Raw genomic sequence first — 21639 nt, forward strand, 5'->3', positions numbered from 1 at the left:
CTGACGATATTAGCTCTATTTTTCTCTAATCAAACTATGCAACATATACCTTCAGAATATCACTCACAGGTAATGTGTAATAGAACTGTTTCTTCAGTACTAATGGATTGAAGCAGATCATTTGTTTACAGCCGTTTTCGGTACTGTTCTGGCCATTGTTTTTGTGTACACAATGCACACGGCAGCACTGTCCACAGAAACATACTGAAAGATTGTGCTTCAGAGTTGTCACTAACACTTTGTATAAAAAAATGTAACTTTTTAATGGTTTTCAGTGAAATGTGAAAGTAGACTTTAATGGACAGAATGAAGATCCTCCCGTGCCCCGCTCGCAGGTTCCATGGTGGGGAGGGGAGCAGCAAGAGTGCCAAAAATCGGTTTCACGCCGTTAATTTCCTGCGGGATCTTCTGCTGATGCCTGCTATGGTGGATTGGGAATCCTGCTGGAGGCCGGTGTGAAACCGATCTACATTCCGCGAATGGGATGCAGACGAGGGCCCGACCGGAATCCCCCCCCACCCCCACCCCTCCCGATTCTCCATCACGCCATCTGGTCCAGCATGGCGTGCAAAATTGGGGACTTGTCTTTACGGCCTTGCTTATATCACAGATATCCGAAGAGATCACAGACATCCGAAGACGAGAGGCATGCAGCTACTTGATCCTGGGGGAACACATTGCCGGAAGGGCAGGTGGATCCCCATGTCCCTGGCGCCTGTCAGAAGGTGGGAGGTCTCCATGCACTGCTTCGGGTTTGTTGTGAATGAAGGTGTTGAAGAGGATGAAGCAGTGGGGCGGATCTTCTCCCGTTCCACACGGTTGAGCCAAAGCTTCTCCTGTTCAAAGAAGAGAAAGTTTACGAGGGCCTGCATGTTACATCAGTTGAAACATTGTTTTACGGATCATTTCTCATTCCCAACTTGTAAGATAGCCCATTGCTGTGTTACAAGTCATCACTGGTGTGAATTGGACAGAGGCCTAGATAGAGTGAACGTGAAATGGCCTGACCATGCTTCAGTGTAACTCCTCTGCCAAATGGTAGCTCCTCTGGCAAGATAGAACTTGGAATATTGTACTGGGGTCAGCTTAGTTTATAGGAGAGCAGGAGCAGAATATTCAGCCCTTGGGCCTGTTCCAGTTAAAGTCCAGGAGTAGAGCTTGAACTCCAAGCCTCTGACTCAGAGACAAAAGGTACTCATGAGCTATGTTTTCAAGAAAATAAGTTGGCATTATCCAAAATAATTTTGTTGCAGTTTATAGAGATGCTAATATTCTTCCATCTTGCATATTAAAATTCACTGCACAGATCTGGGATCCAAATCACAAGAAGGACAGGAGGCACTGAAGAATGTGGGCAAAAAACAAATCATTAAAATGCTATTAGAATAGAGAGGTTATAAGTGGGGAAAGGCTGAACAGTCTGGAGTTCTGTTCTGTAGAAAAGAGAAGTTTGAGGGATGATTTGGTCTTTAAAGTTGTGAAGAGGCATGAACAAAATAAAAACGGAGAATGATGGAAATACTCAGTATGTTAGGCAGCACCTATGGTTTTACATCGTGAAGAAGTTTCCACTTGTGGGAGAATTCAACTCAAGGGGTCATAAATACAATTTGGTCAGTGATAAATCTTAAAGGAAATTTGGGACAAACGTCTTTCCCAGAGATTACCTAAATTATTGGAACTTTCTACTACATGAATTGAGGTTGTGATGAATGTAAAAAGATTTTCTTTCTAGTAATGTTATTAAAAATCTGGGTTAAGATGCATACAGATAGTCTGACTTCTAGAGCGATAATTAAGATGTTGTAAAATTGAGGTAATCATTGATTTGTAAGTGAAGTGTTCTGTTAATAGATCTTGAGAGCCATTTACTTGTTTACGGATAACTAGATATAAGAATATTGTTTAGATTTGAAAGATCTATGGGTGTAGATAATTTGAGGGATACTGTTTTTGGTACTGGCTAAACCAAGTCAAGGGACCTTTTGTGAGAGAGCCCAAGGAATGCCTTCTGCTTTGGGAACAAATGATGCAGTTAATGGGAGGGGCCAGGTCTGTCTGAAGAGTCAGTAGGTTCTAGAGCTCTAATCTGAACAGAGGTGTTTTAGTTTGGTCCTGAAAGGTTCTCTCTCCAAAGATTCTGCACAGAGAGAAGCAAGTAAAAGACTCTGCACAGAGAGAAGCAAGTAAAACCTTGGTTGTTAACTTTATTCAAGAGTGGTATTTAATATACATTGGTTTGCTTAAATGGAATAAAGTGGCTGGTTTACAAAGTAAGTCGATGTTTCTTCTTTTACTTCAGAACTGTTGCACCTGCCAACTGTAAAGCTATTACTTCGTTGCTAATGTGATAAATTCAAATTAAAGTTTGTTTCGACATAAAAGATACCTATGGGTCAGCGTTATCACTCGCGTGGTGCAGTTACATCGCCTCACAGTTTTACACATTGATAATAGTTGGGTTCTCGTCTGGGATCCAAACAAGGTGAACACCATCGATGTGTTTGTGTTAGATAAACAAAAGAGACAAGAATGAGGTGAGATGAAGAAGGATGTCAGGTGGTGCTTATTGAGCATGAACATCGGAATAACGTCTTCAGCAGAATGGCCTGTGCCTATTTCTGTGCCATAATCATTTATGTAAAATTCCGCAGTGGTGATGTCCAAGTGCAGTGCCCTCACTATCGTATTCTGTGTGGAGCCGAGAAAGCTGTGTTGTTAGCCAGAGGTCACCAATACTTTTGTTTGTGTTCATTCTTCAGGAGGCTGCAGGCATTAATAAACAACATTACCTTGCGAAGAACCAAAACCAGCAAGGTAAATGGTAAGCCTGTAATCGAGCTCCCTGAACGCACTGTCTTCGTTCAACATATAACGCTGTCTGAGGAAGAGAAGCAAATATACGAATCTGTGAAGAATGAAGGGCGGGCCATAATTGGCAGGTGAGACTCGGAACAAATTCCCTGTTTCAAGCGTAAAGTTGTCCCTTTGGTACATTTTATTCCATGCACATCCTCAACTTTTTTTTAATGAAGCTCATGTCTTATTTGTGCAATGGCGTCAGCAGTAAAAAGAGAAATATTTGGGAGGATTACAATTCGTTGTCGAATGCGTACCTCCAGTAGATGCATTTTGACAGCCGGTTTTGGATTGCTTAGTTCTATTAACCAGAAGGGACAATACATCAGAGTGCTTAATTCAGAGATTCAATTTAATGGACCGAAAACCATGGGCTGAAGGACTCTGTAATTTCTCAGTATCAGCAACTGGCCAAGTGGAACATTTCATCTGAAGCTCTTTACTGAAAAATAACTGTAACCATAACTTAAATTTTTTAACAAAGTGTTTTGTCTTCCGTGGCAATGCTCACGGACAAAACAAAAACTGTCTGTCTTGCTGTAGTTGGGAAACCTTGAAGACCCCGAGGGGCTTTCGACAGGGAGGATGTGGAGAGGATTTTTCTTCTTGTGGGTCAATCTAGAACTCGGGGTCACCGTTTAAAAGTAAATGAGTGCCCAATTAAGATGGAGATGAGGAGAATTTATATTTCCCTCAGAGGGTCGTGAGTGTCAGGAACTCTCTTCCTCAAAGGGCAGTGGAAGCAGAGCCTTTGAATATTTTTAAGGCAGAGCTGGATAGATTCCCAGTTAGCAAGGGGGTGAAAGGTAATCAGGGGTAGGCAGGAACGTGGGGTTGAAGTTGCAGTCGGACCAACCATGATCTTATTGAATGGCGAGACAGACTCGAAGGGTCAGGTGGCCCACTCCTGCTCCTAATTCGGATGTCGCCAAACTTCTTCCTCACTGTAATTCTCTTCTGTTATTCCCGCTCTTGTTATTGTGCATGTTGGAAAGCCTGTTGTTTGGCAACTGTGTCGTGCCTGCTAGAAATTTAGTCTTGATGATTAGTGAGGACACTTGGGAGCTGGGATGGAATGCTGCTTTCAAACACATGTGTTCGCAACTTAATGCTCATCCTTGTTCCAACATTTTTCAGATATTTCAGTGAAGGATCCATTTTCACACATTATGCCGACGTCCTCGCTATCCTGGTCTGGTTGAGGCAGCTGTGCTGCCATCCTCGTCTGTTCGCAAACTCTTCAGCTGTAATGGGTTCCTCGGGTAAGAGCAGCCTCCTCAGAAATGCTCCCCCATGTGAACAAAATGAGGCCACTGCTTCAGGCACCTTTTGCTAAATTGATATCCAAGGGGATTGAAGGGGCAGTGACAGCAGGAGTACAAGATCGGCTCAGGGACAGAAGAACAATTGTTTTTCAGGCTGGAAGGAAGTGTACAGTGGTGACTCCACAAGGGTCTGTTTGAGGACCGCAGCTCTTTAATTTATGTGAATAATCTGGATTTCGTACTTTAGGGCATCAGATTGCAAATGAGACAAAACTCTGAAAAGCCGTGAAGAATGAGCAGAGTAGCAGACCTCGGAAGGACATAGACTGGTGACATGGGCAGGTAGATGGCAGATGACATTTGATGTGGACAAATGTAAAGGGATATATTTTTTAAGGAATAATGAGAAAAGGCAGGATAATGGTAGAATTTTAAAAGGGTGTGCAAGAACATTGAGACCGAGATTGCGTGCAGCTAACCTTTGAAGATGGTTAAGACACAAATCCGCCATGATGATAAATTGCAGAACATCCTCATGTCACTGAATGGTCTGCTCCTGTTCGTGTCAAATTGAGGATTTGAACAGAGGTCTAGAATACAAAAGCAAGACTTCTTTTAAAGCTTTATTAAACGCTAGTTAGGCCTTTGTGGAAGCTTTCACAGCTTGTTTGTATTCGGCGTTTTGTATTTTGCGCACCGTATTACCCACCATGTGAGCAGTGTTTACCCTGGGGAGATGGCAGCTGTGACAGAGCAGAGACTGGAATGGTGGCAGCTGAAGCGCAACCTGAACAAAGGGATTAACCCAGCAATCTCGGAATCTCTGCTCTGACCCATTGACAAGGCAAACCCTTTGAGCACAGCTCCAGTGTGGGATGGGTTAATTCACCCCAAGGTATCATTGAGGGTGTTTGAAAGCTGAGGCAGACAGACTCTGGTAAATTTCACACTGTTGAACGTGACCTCTGGATCATTGGAACATGAGTAAGGAACTCTGATACTATGTTAAAATGGAGGAAACAGCAAGTAATTGTTGGGGTCGGTTACTCAGAGTACATATACCTTTGTGAGCTTGTTCAGTGAGTAACTGAACTGCATAGACTAGGATGGTCTATGGACCTGTATGGGATGGGGTTAGCTGATCTCAACTCGGGCAATGATGATTTGGCATAATTGGCCTTCGAAATCGGCTTTCCTGTTCCACACGATTATCCAGTAACTCTGGTAGAAGTGCATGCGAGTAGATATAGTCACAACAGTTTGCTGTAGAGTGACTTCCCAAACCAATGCTGCCCTCGTATGGCTGGAGCTTATCAAATTTAAGTCCCTTCCTCGTTTGCAACTTCGCGATTGCGAGGTTTCACGGGAACGTAACCCTCACAAACCGTGCAAGGGACCCACCCTGGGTGCCTTGCTTTAGGAAGAATGTTAGGGCCTTGGTGGATGTCCAAGGAATTATGTCAGGGATGAAGGACTCCAATAACATGGAGAAACTGCTTGTTCTCCTTGGGGCAAAGACATTTAAGGGGAGAGGTTTAATGGCGGCATTCAAAGAGTCGGTAACCGGATGAGAAAGATTTAAAGGGACAGAGGTAAGATAAGGAGAAATTGTTTTACATTTTGCCTGAAACAATGGTGGAAATAGATTTTATTGCAACTTTCCAAAAAAGCTATTTACTCGACATGGAGGAATTTGCATGGAAAAAAACAGGAAAGTGGCATTTTTCCACAACTCTTTAAAGACCTTACAACGATATAATGGACCAAATGGCCTGTGTACAGTTCGATGAATATCGGATATCACATTTCAAACAACGGTTCACTATGTGAAATGCTAAAAGATTTTCAAACTGCTGGCTACTTGCAAATACATTATTGTATAGCAAAAAAAACTGTAGAGACAGAAAATTTAAAACAAAAACTAGAAAATACTGGAAGCATTTAACAGATCCATCTGTGGAGAGAACAGAGTGGTTTTCTGTGCAGCTGCTATCTACTCCTTCACTGATGCACAGTGGCAGCCGTGTGTACCATCTACAAGATGCACTGCAGGAACTCACCAAGGATCCTTCGGTAGCACCTTCCAAACCCATAACAACTACCATCTAGGAGGACAAGGGCAGCAGATACATGGCGACACCACCATCTGGAGGTTCCCCAAGTTGCTCACCATCCTGTCTTGGAAATATATCGCTGTTCCTTCACTGGCACTGGGTCAAAATCCTGGAACTCCCTCCCTAATAGCGCTGTGGGTGTATCTACACCACATAGACTGCAGCGGTTCAAGTAGGCAGTTCACCACCACCTCGAGGGTAATTCAGGATGGGCAACACTTCCTGGCCCAGCCAGCGATGCTCAGATCCTTGAAAAATGAAAGAAAAAAAACATGTTGGCCATTTAATTGAACTACCTCTAATCATAGAATTTACAGTGCAGAAGGAGGCCATTCACCCATTGAGTGCACCAGCCCTTGGAAAGAGCACCCTACTTAAGCCCACGCTCCCACCCTCTCCCGGTAAACCAGTAATCATACCTAACCTTTTGGACACTAAGGGGCAATTTTTCATGGCCAGTCCACCTAACCTGTCCATCTTTGGACTGTGGGAGGAAACTGGAGCTCCCGGAGGAAACCCATGCAGACACAGGGAGAACGTGCAAACTCCACACAGTCACCTGAGGCCGGAATTGAACCCGGGTCCCTGGAGCTGTGAGGCAGCAGTGCTAACCACTGTGCCACCGTGTCGCCCAGCTTTAATCCAGCTGGGGATTCCAATCGTAGCATGGACAAGCTTAATGAAACAAAATTACACTTGTTGTAGTGCAAATTGATATTTAATGAATAAAACATTCCAACCTTCCACACTAATTATCCAAACAGGGCTATATTGGAAGCTGATCAGAGATGATAGTGTTCTGCAGTGCGAGGGTCAGTAGTCAGGTTAGCTGTGAATTTGAACAAATTGTTAAAATTGGAAAGATTGGCTATTTCTGGTCATTAGATGGAAGTCAATACTGCCCTCCTCACTCTCTTTGCTCTCTTTTCCCCACACGTTTTCTCTCTCCAGTCGACAATGCCACTCCTGATGAACTGCGGGAGAAATTGGTGAAAAAGATTAAACTAGTTTTGAGTTGTGGCTCTGACGAAGAGTGCGCCATCTGCCTGGAATCGCTAACCTTTCCTGTGATTACACACTGTGCCCACGTTTACTGCAGACCGTGTATCTGCCAGGTTATTCAGAGCGAGCAGGTCAGTGGATGGCAGGAGTGCGGCTTTATGCAAACTCTCGAATTCCTGAATTTAAGGAGATTTGAAAATGAAATGAAATGAAAATCGCTTATTGTCACAAGTAGGCTTCAATGAAGTTACTGTGAAAAGCCCCTAGTCGCCACATTCCGGCGCCTGTTCGGGGAGGCTGGTACGGGAATTGAACCATGCTGCTGGCCTGCCTTGGTCTGCTTTAAAGGCCAGCGATTTAGCCCAGTGTGCTAAACCAGCCCCTTTCTACGATTTCTATGAGGATGCGTGATTTTGTGTTGACATTGGTATCAGGAATTTACTCGGGGGTGGCGGGGGGTGGGGAGGGAGTGGGGCGCTTCTGATTGTCTGCTGTAAAATCTGTTCACATGTCTATCCGGGGGTTTTTGCCAGTCACCTGCCAAAGTTAAGGCTTGGTTATATAAGGCTATGTTTCCACAAGGTTGATTGGTATTACAGGCCCCATTAATTGGTTATTAAAGGCAGTGTTTCCACACCATTGATGCAAAGGTGTTTTGCTTTTTGCAGATATGAACATGTGGATTAGGAACAGGAGAAGGCCACTCGGCCCCTCGAGGCCGCTCCTCCATTCAATAAGATCACGACAGATCTGACCCCGACCCCAATACCCTTTCACCCCCTTGATAGTCAAGAATCAATCTAGCTCAGCCTGAAAAATATTCAACGATTCTTCTTCCACTGCCTTTTGAGGAACAGAGTTCCAAATCTTCACAACCTTCTGGGAGATTGCTCTTTCCTCCATACCTGTTTCCACGTGTACATGTGTAAATACATCCACTATGAGGGGGGGAAAAAAATTCTCCTCATCTCTGTCTTCGACCTCTTATTTTTAAACAATGACCCCAAGTTTTAGATTCTCCCACCAGATGAAACATCCTCTCCACACCCATTCTGACGAGAACCCTCAGGATGATTGAATTAAGTCACCTCTTGTTCTTCTAAACTCTAGTGGATGCAAACCTAACCTCTCTGACCTTTCCTCATAAAATAAAATGCCCCATTCCTGGTATTTGTCCAGTAAACCATCTCTGGACTGCTTTGAACGTTTTTTTCCATCCTTCCTTAAATAAGGAGACCAATACTGTACACAATACTCCAGATGTGGTCTCGCCAGTGCCCTTTACAACTGAAGCATAACCCCCCTACTTTTGTAATCAATTTCCCTCATAAATTATATTTTATTAGCTGTTCTAATTACTTGCTGTACCTGTTTATTAGCCTTTGTGATTCATGTACTCGGACACCCAGATCGCTCTGAATTTCAGAAATCCGCAATCTTCGCCATGTAGCTAATAAGCTTTTTTATTCTTCCTGCCAAATTGGACGCCAAAGTGTTTGGACCGTATGTTCTGGGGTTATTTATACACTTGAGAATTTTCTTATATGGTGTTGAAATAATAATGCAGTGATAGTCGTAAAAGGTATCCACATACTCCTGATGAAAATCTGCCCAGTAGGCCACTTGTGGAGGTTGCTCTTATTTTCCTACCTGTGCTGGGAGGGTTCATTGGGGGACTCTCAGCTCACTGATAGGTTTATTTGATAGCATTCATATTGCAATTCTTAAAAAGTGCCAATATTGCTGTCTCTGATGGTTTTGAAATATTGCTGTATGCCACCAGAAAAGCATTGTAACCAAACGGAGATATAAGGAATCAACTGCAGCAGGATTGACCCAGTAATTTTGGTCATGACATTGAAGAATGGCATTTTATACATCGGAGTGCCCCTTGATGTCCTGTGATTTCTGCCACGCAGTGTAAATGGTGAATTATACATACAAACGTACAAATTAGGAGCAGGAGTCACCATTTGGTCCCTTGAGCCTGCTCCTCCATTCAATAAGATCATGGTTGATCTGATCATAGCCCCAACTCCACATTCTGCCAACCCCCAATAACTTTTGACTCTTGTTCGTTCGTCAAGAATCTGCCTACCTCTGCCTTAAAAATATTCAATGACCCTGTAACCACTGCTTTCTGGAGAAGAGCGTTCCAAATATTCCTGACCTTCTGAGAGAGAGAAAGTCATCTCCATCTTAAATGACAGTCGTTTTCTTTTAGATCTGTGTCCTCTAGTTCTAGTTTCTCCCACAAGGGGAAACATCCTTTTGGCATCCACCCTGTCAACTCTCCTCAGCTTATTAAATATTTCAATAAGATCACCTGTCATTCTTTGCGATTCCAATGGATACAAGTCCATCCTTTCGCATAAAGTAACCCATTCGTCACAGGTATCTGTCAAGTGAGGTTTTTTTTAAACTGCTTCTGATGCATTTATATCCTTTCTTTAATAAGGATACTAAAACTACACGCAGTACTCCAGCTGCAGCAAAACATAGAATCCCGACAGTGTAGAAGGGCGCCATTCGGTCCATCGAATCTGCACCGACCCTCCGAAACACCACACCACCTAGGCCCGCTCCCCTACCCTATCCTTCTAACCCCGTAACCACACCTTTGGAAACCAAGGGCAATTTAGCATGGCCAATCCACCTAACCTGCACACCTTTGGACTGTGGGAGGAAACCGGAGCACTCAGAGAAACCCATGCAGACACTGGGGTGACGTGCAGACTCCACACAGTCACCCAAGGCTGGAATTGAACCTGGGTCTCTGGAGCTGTGAGTGCTAACCACTGTGCCGCCTACTTGCCTACTTTTGTATTACATTTCCCTTTTCTATTTGCCTTCCTAATCACCATGATTCATGGACCAATACACCCAGATCCCTTGAAGAGTTCTGCAATCCCGCTCCATTTAAATAACATACCGCTTTTCTATTCTTCCACCCAAAGCGGACAATTTCACATTTTCCGAAGTACTCTCTGCCTGTTGAAGTAGCACGGGTCCACCACTTTGTGAAATGCTTTATCAGTGTCAAGACAAGAGCATCAGTTCCTGCGAGCGCGTTAAGTGTGTTTTATCATTGGCGGTGTCTCGTTACATGTGCCTCCTTTCTCCTCCCGCTAGCCCACCGCCCGGTGTCCTCTGTGCCGGGCCGAGATCCGAGTGGAACAGCTGGTGGAGTGCCCCCCTGAAGAGACAGACACCACGGCACCTGATAAATCTCAGCAGGTCTGGGTCTCCAGCTCAAAGGTCAGTCAGAAGGGACTTGTTGTTTTAAAAAAACACTCATCCATTTGTGGGGGTGGACAGAAGAAGCACTGATATCAGGAAGGGAAGATTCTGTGAGATAGTATGTGTGGAATGTCAGTCTGCAGACATCAGGGAAACTGAGAGCTGCCACATTTGTGAACTGTCTGTGTGAGAGCTCATTTTTATTTTTATAAATTTGACAGTAAAATGGGGATTGAGTTGCTTAAATTTAACTTCCAGATCACAAGGCTGACCTGGGCATGAAGGGTTTTATTTTTGTCACTATTTTAAGCGGGGAGGGGATTACATTTGAGTGAGCTTGATGTAACATTCCCCGGCATAACTTGGAGTTTTATTTAAAACTCTCTGAAGGCAGGGAATGCCTGGGACGTCTTGGGTGCTTTACCACCTGTAACGTAGGGCGGGATCTTCCAGCGCTCCTCAGCAACGGGACCTCCCTTTCCCACCAAGGCTGACCCCCCCCCCCACCCCACGTGGCTGCTGGCGAGCAACGCCAATGGCCAGTGACTTCAGCACGATCGGAAGAGTCCAACCAATGGCGAGCTGCCTCTGCTGCAAATTTCTACAAGGCGCTGAACATCAAAAGCAGCTTTTCCATTACATTCAGAAGCCAGTTTTCTTCCAGTTACTCCTTTGTTCTACGTCGGGAATGGGGAGGCGTTGGAGAAAAGAAGGTCTTTCATCGTGTTGTACCGCATTATGCATTGCTTTTATATCATCAAATTGTGATTTAAAATTTTTTTTTATCATTAAGAGATTTGAAAACGGTTAGAAAGGTCATAAATTATGAATAAATTACTTCAATACGAATTAAGAACAGGAGTAAGCCCTTTGGCACCTCAAGCCTATATTGTATGGAAGGTTTGAAAAAAAGGCACTGATAAGTGGTTACAATGTTAATGAGCTACCCCATAGACTAAATAATCAATCCACTAGCGCTACTCGGCATTCAATAAACTCCACTTATCTACTGTGTTAGGAAATTACTTTCCTAATTACTTGCACAGCGAGAGAGAAGAAATGGAGATCAGCTATCAGTGATCCTGTGAAGGCTGCAATAATGTTCGGAAAATATGGGGCTGGATTCGACGGTCTCCCAGCCCCGTGTTTCTCGGCAGCGCGCAGTTCGCTGGCAGTGATACTCCCTCCGCGGGGTGGTGCGCTGCCGGCAGGAACAGAGAATCCCATTGGCCGGAATTTTTTAAGTTAAACTGTGACCCACAGATAAAGCAAGAGGGAGGCCGTTCAGCCATTGTGCCTCTGCCGGTTTTTTGAGAAAACTGTCCAATTGGTCCCACTTCCCTGCTCTTTCTCCGCAGCACAGAAACTCTTTTGTATTAATTTAGAGTACCCAATTCTTTTTTTTCCCCCAATTAAGGGCCATTTTAGCATGGTCAATCCACCTATCCTGCACGTATTTTGGTTTGTAGGGGTGAGACCCACGCAGACACGGGGAGAATGTGCAAACTCCACACGGACAGCAACCCGGGGTCAGGATTGAACCTGGGCCCTCAGCGCCATGAGGCAGCAGTGTTAAGTAATGGGTTAAGAGACATTGCAATTAGTTGTCTCATTTATGTTAAGTATCCATTCATTGACACTGATATGTAAAGGGGCTTCAGGTGGCCTCTGTCAGGTGATGGATGGTTAGAGTTTTGTGCAAAGGCTGTTGGAATGAAATAAATGTGTGTTTGTGAAAAAGGAACAGAACTTTAGACTCTTCATATCACAGCAACTAAAACGTCTAACAATTGGTAGCAGAGGATGGTTGCTGTGTAAATGTGGAGGGTTGAAAGATACAACTTTTCCAGATCAAACCAAGGAGTGAGTGAGAAAAGAAAAAAAAAGGGATATATGGCTGAACCGAGGATAAAGATGGCTGGATATGACTATCCTCCCTTATTTTCTGAAAGGGAATCGTACGACCAATGGAGAAGTGCGGTAGTTATGTGGACTAAGGTAACTGCTTTGGGAAAGAGAAAACAAGGTATGGCATTGGCTCTTTCTCTACCATATGGCAGTAAAATCCGAAACAAAGTGCTTTCTGAGCTGGAATTGGAAGAGTTAGATTCAGAAGAAGGTCTGGAGACTTTATTACATTATATGGATAAGATTTATAAGAAAGATGACTTGTTAAGTGCGTATGAAGCATGGTCGGATTTTGATAAGTTCTGGAAAATGGAGGATATCTCCATGGCAGACTATATAATGGAATTTGGCAGACTATATAAAAGGCCGCAGAAACACAATCCGGAATTTCCACAGTCTGTGTTGGCCTTTAAATTACTTGACTGTGCTAGAGTGAGCAACATGGATAGGCTCCTGGTTTTGACAGGAGTTCAGTTTCTGATAAGGATACCTTATTCGAACAGATGACACAAGCTTTACAAAAGTTTCTGGGGAAACATTCGATTCCGATGGCTCTGATGACCCAAATAGGTCAGCCTGCAATAAGGCAGAATATGGAAGATACACTACTAACAGAATGGCGAAATCGTATGGCTACGAACAGGGCTCAAGGCTATAGAAGGAGACCGAGACAAGGAAATTATGAAGACAGAAACCCAGTTAGAACCTACAATAGGAAGTTGGACCCCAGAAATGCACGGGGCATGATAAATCGATGTTTTCGATGTGACTCAATACCATTATGCTTTCAACTGCCCAACTCGTTATGATAAGAGTGTTTGAAGCGACACATGACACGGAAGAGTTAGAAGAGGAAAAAGATAGTGACCAGAAAGAAGGCATTGTCCTATTGACAAGCAGTTTTACGCCGGTAATGAGGGTGTTGGTTGCAGAATCCTTCAACTGTGCTGTATTGGACAGTGGCTGCACATCTACTGTGTGTGGAATTGACTGGTTAAAATGTTACCTGGACTCTTTGAATGCTGAAAATCGTAACAAAGTTAAGGAATTTGAAAGTTCCACAAGTTTCAGGTTTGGGGATGATAATACTCTGAAGTCGCTGAAAAGAGTGGTGATCCCTTGCAATATTGCCGGAGTGAATCATTTCATTAGCACGGATGTTGTATCAAGTGAGATACCTTTGCTTCTGAGCAGACCGTCGATGAAGAAAGCACACATGAAACTGGATATGGAACAGGATAAGGCAACAGTTTTTGGAAAGACGGTGGACTTACAATTTACACAGTCGGGACACTATTGTATTCCATTACTGACACATAATATTTCAAGTAGAGTGGTTAAGGATGTGTTAATGGCAGTTGAAAATAGGACTTTAGCTAATAAAAAGCTTGTGGTATTAAAACTGCATAGGCAATTTGCACATCCGTCTCCTTGGAGGCTGAAAAATGTATTAAAGGATGCAGGGGTAAGGGATGACGACTATACTAAACTGATAGAACAGGTTAGTGACCGCAGTGAAGTTTGTAGAAAGTACAGAAGGACACCAGCATGACCGATAGTAACCCTACCTTTGGCCAGGGATTTTAACAACATTGTGGTCATGGACCTTAAGATCTGGGATAAAGCAAATAATATATTTATTTTGTAGATTTAGCAACCAGATTTAGTCAATCAACGATTGTACGAAGTAAAGAAAAGAGAGTAATTCTGGATCAAATCGTGGAAAAATGGATAGGGACAGGAATGGGTCCACCGGCAAAATTCCTCACGGACAATGGGGGAGAATTTGCTCATGATGAGTTTAGGGATATGTGAGAAAACATGAATATCAGAGTTATGAATACGGCTGCAGAAAGCCTATTTAGTAATGGTGTCTGAAGGAAATCATGCTGTCATCGATGACATGCTTCTGAAAATTTTGGCAAATCGACCAAATTGCAGGCTAAATTCAGCTTTAGCATGGGCAGTACATGCAAAGAATTCATTGCAGATGGTTGGGGGCTATAGTGCTTATGAATTAGTGTTTGGTAGAAATCCTAAAATTCCATCCATTTTGGATGACCAGCCTCCAGCTTGGGTGGGGACTACAATTAGCTCTGGTTTTGCTGAACATTTAAATGCATTACATAGCAGTAGAAAAGCTTTTTTGGAAGCAGAAGTCTCTGAAAGAATTCGCAGAGCTTTAAGACATAATGTACAGCCATCAGATGCCGTTTTTCAGCAAGGAGGCATGGTATACTATAAGAGAGACAATTCTAATGAATGGAAAGGCCCAGGGAAAATCATAGGCATGGATGGCAAAACAATTATTTTGCAACATGGTAATCAAACTGTTAGGGTACATTCATCAAGGATAATGGGCACAGATTACAAATTTTCAAATTTAGACAGAGCAGACAGACATGATGAGGAACCAGAGTCATCAGGTCCGCATGTGTTACAGAACTATGAGGACCAATTAACTGACATAGACAGGGTTTCTGTGGAGGAACACAACACTTCTGATGAATTAGAACAGGCCATTTTTCCGAAAGGGCAACTGCCAAAAGTTGGTACAAAAGTGACATACTTGCCTGAAGGGTCTAGTCAATGGAAGGATGCAACTGTTATTAGTAAAGCAGGGAAGGCCACTGGAAAGTATAAACATCGGTTGAATGTACAGCATTCAGGGGAAGGAGTCAAGACAATGGATTGGGAAAACGAAGTTCAAAAATGGAGGGCACAGAAACGCAGTGCCAGTTCAGATAGTACATCGGATAGTGAACAGGTCCGCAGGAAAAGGTCGAGAACTATTGAAAGGACATCCCACAGCAGAAGGGAAAGATCAAGCAGTAGCAGTACAGAACGAGATACCAGGTGGGAGAGGGGACGTAGTTTGTCAAGATCTCGGAACATGAGTAAGACTACGAATACTAATAGGAGTAGAAGCTCACATGCACGTGAGATTTTGATAGCTTCAAATAAATTAGATGAAAAAGTTATTAAAGAAGCTAAACAGCAAGAATTGCATAGTTGGAGTGAATTTGGGGTATACACGGAAGTACCGGATAGGGGGCAAAGAGCTCTATCCCACAGATGGATTTGCACGGAAAAGGTTCTTCCGAATGGAACTTAGAAGGCAAAGGCCAGGCTTGTGGCAAGGGGATTTGAAGAAAACTTAGAAGATCAGGATTTAAGGGTAGATTTACCTACAGCAGGAAAGGTTATTTTAAAGATCTTCTTGGCTCTATTAGCCACAAAGGCATGGGAATGCAAATCTATGGATATCAAAGCTGCCTTTTTGCAGGGGCATCAGCTCCAGAGAGACATTTTTCTCCGTCGTCCTAAAGAAGCAGCTAACACAGAAGGGGTACTCTGGAAGTTGAACAAATGTGTATATGGATTAAATGATGCATCTAGAGTCTGGTATTTTTCGGTAAGGTCAGTTTTGTTAAAGTTAGGCTGTTGCCAGTTGAAAGCAGATCCTGCAATGTTTTACTGGCACTATAAAGGAAATCTTTCTGGCATTTTTATGATACATGTCGATGATTTTTTGTGAGGTGGGACTAATGATTTTGAAGCTATTGTAATCTCTGGTTTGAGGAAAGAATTCAGGGTTGGAAGTCAGGCTTCCGGTGCATTTAAATATATTGGACTGGAAATTGGACAGACTAAGTTAGGGGCAACTTTACGTCAGCAATCTTATTTGGAAAGCATCACCCCAATAGCAATTAGTCGTGGCCGAGTTTCACAAAAAGACACAATGGTTTCAAAGATAGAAAAAGAGCAATTGCGAAGTTTAATTGGGCAACTGAATTGGTGAGGTAGACAGACTAGACCGGACGTGAGTTTTGATGTCTTAGAGTTGAGTACAAAAATGAATGATCCCAAAGCAGAAGACATAATAAGAGCAAATAAAGCGTTGGCCAAACTAAAAATGCAGGAATGTGTTTTGAAGTTCCCGGTTTTAGGTGACCTTAAGAACTTGAAACTCATAGTTTATAGTGATGCGTCCTACGCAAATTTATGTGATGGGGTTTCAAGCGCAGGAGGTTTTATAATTTTCCTTTTGGGGGACAATGGTAAATGCTTGTGTGGGAAACAAAGCAAATAAGGAGAGTGGTAAAAAGCACTTTGGCTGCTGAGACGTTAAGCCTTGTAGAGGGATTAGGGGATTTGGGTAATATACCTATTGACTGTCACATTGACAATATAATCCCTGTGGGAAAATGTGCACTCTACAAAAAGTCAATGAAAAGAGGTTACGGATAGACATCGCAAGTTTGAAGCAGCTGTTGGACAGAGGGGAAATAACAAAAATTAAATGGGTCGACAGGAGCTATCAACTGTCAGACTGTTTTACGAAAAGAAGGGCGAGTTCACAGAAACTTTTGGATATTGTTAATGAAGGGAGCTTGTTTCTGTGACTTTTTTTTCTTGTCCAAACAAAAAAAAGGGTGGGAAATCATGTGTGTGTTTTTGAGTTTCTTGAAATTTTGTTTTCACCTAATTGTTTTTTTTCTCCAAGGAAGGGGAGACTGTTAAGTAATGGGTTAAGAGACATTGCAATTAGTTGTCTCATTTATGTTAAGTATCCATTAATTGACACTGATATGTAAAGGGGCTTCAGGTGGCCTCTGTCAGGTGACGTATAGTTAGAGTTTTGTGCAAAGGCTGTTGGAATGAAATAAATGTGTGTTTGTGAAAAAGGAACAGAACTTTAGACTCTTCATATCACAGCAACTAAAACGTCTAACAAGCAGTGCTAGCCATGCCCCTCCACAGCCCAGTAACTGTTTTCTTTCCAAGTATATATCCAATTCCCTTTTGAGAGATACCATTGAATCTTCCACCATCATTTCGGGTAGTGCATTCCAACTTGCTTTTAAAAATTGTATCAAACAATTCCTCTCACCTTCCCTCTAGTTCTTTCGGTAAGTAACCAAAAAATGTGTCTTCTGATTACTTACCCTTCTGCCCTATTTGCTCGATCAGAACCCCTCATTTTTCAGCTCCTCTATTAAGTTGCCCCTTAACCCTCTCTGCAATAAAGAGAACAATGCAACTTCTTTCATCTCTCCACCTAACATGAGGAAATGCCGTATGGGGCGATGAGATGTTGAGTGGCACTGATTGCAATGAGTGAATGTGACTATTACTGTCTAACCTACCACACTGTGATCTAAAGTAACTTGAAAAGATTTGTATCTGGTCTTGTCTCACCAAGTCGTTTTCCCCCTGAGAAGAGTGAAAACGCACGGGCAGCACGGTAGCATTGTGGATAGCACAATTGCTTCACAGCTCCAGGGTCCCAGGTTCGATTCCCCGCTGGGTCACTGTCTGTGTGGAGTCTGCACATCCTCCCCGTGTGTGCGTGGGTTTCCTCCGGGTGCTCCGGTTTCCTCGCACAGTCCAAAGATGTGCAGGTTAGGTGGATTGGCCATGATAAATTGCCCTTAGTGTCCAAAATTGCCCTTAGTGTTGGGTGGGGTTACTGGGTTATGGGGATAGGGAGGAGGTGTTGACCTTGGGTAGGGTGCTCTTTCCAAGTGCCGGTGCAGACTCGATGGGCCGAATGGCCTCCTTCTGCAGTGTAATTTCTATGATTCATATGAAAGACTCTAGAACATAGATCATTACAGCGCAGTACAGGCCCTTCGGCCCTCGATGTTGCGCCGAGCTGTGAAACCAATCTAAAGCCCATCTACACTATTCCCTTATCATCCATATGTCTATCCAATGACCATTTAAATGCCCTTAGTGTTGGCGAGTCCACTACTGTTGCAGGCAGGGCATTCCACGCCCTTACTACTCTGAGTAAAGAACCTACCTCTGACATCTGTCCTATATCTATCTCCCCTCAATTTAAAGCTATGTCCCCTCGTGCTAGACATCACCATCCGAGGAAAAAGGCTGTCACTGTCCACTCTATCCAATCCTCTGATCATCTTGTATGCCTCAATTAAGTCACCTCTTAACCTTCTCTCTAACGAAAACAGCCTCAAGTCCCTCAGCCTTTCCTCCTAAGATCTTCCCTCCATACCAGGCAACATTCTGGTAAATCGCCTCTGCACCCTTTCCAATGCTTCCACATCCTTCCTATAATGCGGCGACCAGAATTGCACACAATACTCCAAATGCGGCCGCACCAGAGTTTGTACAGCTGCAACATGACCTCATGGCTCCGAAACTCAATCCCTCTACCAATAAAAGCTAACACACCGTACGCCTTCTTAACAACCCTCTCAACCTGGGTGGCAACTTTCAGGGATCTATGTACGTGTTCACTCTAGAATCTTGTTCCGAATAAAAGGGGATTCCATTTGTACATCCCTATTGCACTGTGTCTATATAGATACTGTATAAGCTGATTCCAAGAAAATATCCGATCTTACAGCAACAACTTGCAATTAAATAGTGCCTTTAAAGTGAGACAACGTCCTAAGGTTCATCCAGATGTGTTGTAAAGCAAAATTTGACACCAAGCCACATTTAGCAATATTATGGTAAATAACCAAACCTTGGTCAAAGAGGCAGTTTTTAAAGAGGAAATTGAGGGGAGGGGCTGAGGGCTAGCAAGGTTGTTCCAGAACTTAGGGACCTAGGCACCTGAATGTGCCAACGGTGAAGCGATTAAAATGCACAAGAGACCAGAATTAGTGCCGATAACCCAAAAGGTTCTTGGGGTTGAAGAGATTAGAGGAAGGGAAGGAGCGAGGGCATGGTAGAATTTGAAAACAAGGCTGAGACTCTGAGGTGTTACTTTATCAGGAACCAATGAGGATCAGTGGGTATAAAACAGGACTTGGTGCGAGGGAGGACACTAGTTTTAGATGACCTAAAGCTTACAGGGGGTAGAATGTTGGGAATCAGCCAGGAGTCTCTTGGAATGGTGAAGTCTGGAGGTAGCGAAAGTGTGGGATGCGGGAATCAGCAGGTAGGGGTGGAGTTGGTTGATGTTATGGATGTGGCAATAGGCAATCTTGGTGATGACATGGTTAGAAAACCAACCTAGGATCAAAATGTGACACCAGGATTATGAACAGTGTGGTTAAGCCTCAGACTATTACCATGGAGAGGTATGGAGTCAGTACCTAGGGAGCAGTTTTTCTACGTTATTCAAAAACAACAGCTCTTGGTCTTCCCAGTATTTATTTAGAGGAAATTGCCGTTGATTCAGTACCGGATATCGGACAGGCAGTCGAAGAATTTAGCAACAGAGGAGGAGTTGAGAAAGGTGATGGTGAGGTAGAGATGGTGTCATCAGTGTATATGTGAAAACTAATTTGGATGATGTCGCTGAGGGCAGCAGGGTAGTAGAGTGGAAAATTTCACCTTTGTAAAATTTAAAGAGATGGGACAATTAAACGGAAATGCTGCAATAATAGGACATAATCTGCACACATTCGGGAAGATGTCTTAACATGTCTGTTTGTAGTGACCCGCCTAATTTTGCTCTATGAAATTGCAGGTAGATGCCTTGATGCATTCCTTGATAGAACTTCGAAAACAGGACCCCACCGTCAAGAGTTTAGTCGTGTCTCAGTTCACAGCCTTTCTTACTCTTATAGAAACGCCTCTCAGGTAGGTGCAGACCCATGCGTGTTTACTATCTTTCCCCCCTCTTTTCCTAGAACTAATGGCAGTCAGTATGGTGAAGAGTGTGAAGGTAAAAAGTCTGGCCCTGAGGTACGGACCACTTAGCTATTCACGAACGGTGGTCAGCACAGTTTTAGCAAATGCTTCTGAAAATGTTGTAAGAACTATTGCAAGTTGTGGAAGAGTGAAATGAAACCAATGGCATGTTTGTTAAAGGCAAGGAAGACCATTTGCCCATTGTAGCTCGTTGCTAATTACATAGGAAGCCCAAATAGTAAATGGCATGTTACCTACAAGCTGATCACTTGGTGAACAGCTTCCTGATTTGTGGGTTCCAATTCCCGAACACACAAAAGGCAACTGGAAAAATAGATAAATTATCATTGTGTCTTCAAAGACCATTTATTTGCTGCCTTTTGTTCAACCCGTTTCACAGAACAATACTGCACAGGAACAGGCCCCTCAGCCCTCCAAGTCTGAACCGGTCATGATACCACTCTTGGCCAAATCTCTCAGCAATTCCTAACAGAACAAAGAACAGTTTTGGGAAGTGTAGCTAGGTACTCTTTCAGCTATGGTATACAATGTGCGTTAACCTCTTGCGTAATGTCTCTGAAGACTTCACCTCAGTAATGGGCAACCTAGGCTGGTGAGTGGGCTGCATGAGTGACCCTCCTTCATCTCAGTGGGCCACAAGATTGAAATTGGGCTTGTTCGCTAACCATGACTCGTGAATAAGATTGAGTACATTTAATATACGGCAAGTATTTCATAACGAGTTATAGAAAATGCTTAATCATTTATATATTAATAGAACTATCTATTGGTAAAAACAAAATAAATACTTACACTTTAGACGCAGAGGGAGCGCACGGCTCTCACAGTCAATGTTGTGAGCGATCAGCACGCGTCTCACTTCACTTGATCTTGCTTTCTATCCGTATCACTTCAGCCAGACCGTTAGGAGAACTATACTTTGAAGGAAATCAGGGGAATGTGGCAACCCTGCACATGGGCAAGTCAGCACAATTATCTTGTGGGCACCACTCAACCCAGAGGGGCTGCATGTGGCCCCCATGCCACAGGTTGGCTACCACCAGTTTAGCTGCTCTAAATATTGATTTATTGTCTGGCTTAATGATTTGTCCCAGATCTTTTAAAAACGTATTTATTCTTACTTGGGATGTGGGTGTCGCAGGCAAGACCAGTATTTGTTGCCCATCCTAGTTGTCCTTGAATTGAGTGGCTGGCAGGTACATTTCAGAGGGCAGTTGTCACATGTAGGCCAGGTAAGGGTGACAGATTCTCTTCCCTAAAAGGACAATAGTGAACCAGATTTTTTTTTAATGACAATCAACTAGAGTTTCATGGTCACCATTTCTGAGACTAGCTTTTTAATTCCAGATTCTATTTGTTGAATTTAAATTCCACTAGCTACCATGTCACCTTGTCCTCTGAATTGCTAGTCCAGTGACATTACACCACGTCACCACCACCCCATCATAATGGGATTGAAGAGAAGGCTTTCCTTTTAACTAAACATGAGGTTTTACTGCTGTTTGTAACACATCTCTAGGTTAGACATGTATTGCCTTCACAGTGACTGTGAAAAGTTAGAAGTTGACACTGTTTCAGCATCAGAACATTGCCTCCGAAACCAAGACTGGCCAAAG

General features: G+C 43.3%; 1 protein-coding gene across 1 annotated transcript in view; it reads left to right on the forward strand.

The window, feature by feature from the left end:
• Positions 1 to 21639, forward strand: part of hltf (helicase-like transcription factor) — a 97628-nt gene that overhangs the window by 62725 nt on the left and 13264 nt on the right. Inside the window, exons 18-22 of the mRNA XM_072473870.1 lie at positions 2763 to 2942; positions 3997 to 4121; positions 7190 to 7371; positions 10373 to 10498; positions 19839 to 19951. Of these exons, the coding sequence (XP_072329971.1) occupies positions 2763 to 2942; positions 3997 to 4121; positions 7190 to 7371; positions 10373 to 10498; positions 19839 to 19951 (726 nt within the window). The remainder of the gene's footprint in view (positions 1 to 2762; positions 2943 to 3996; positions 4122 to 7189; positions 7372 to 10372; positions 10499 to 19838; positions 19952 to 21639) is intronic.

This window comes from Scyliorhinus torazame, chromosome 14, assembly GCF_047496885.1.
Source record: "Scyliorhinus torazame isolate Kashiwa2021f chromosome 14, sScyTor2.1, whole genome shotgun sequence".
Taxonomy (NCBI): domain Eukaryota; kingdom Metazoa; phylum Chordata; class Chondrichthyes; order Carcharhiniformes; family Scyliorhinidae; genus Scyliorhinus; species Scyliorhinus torazame.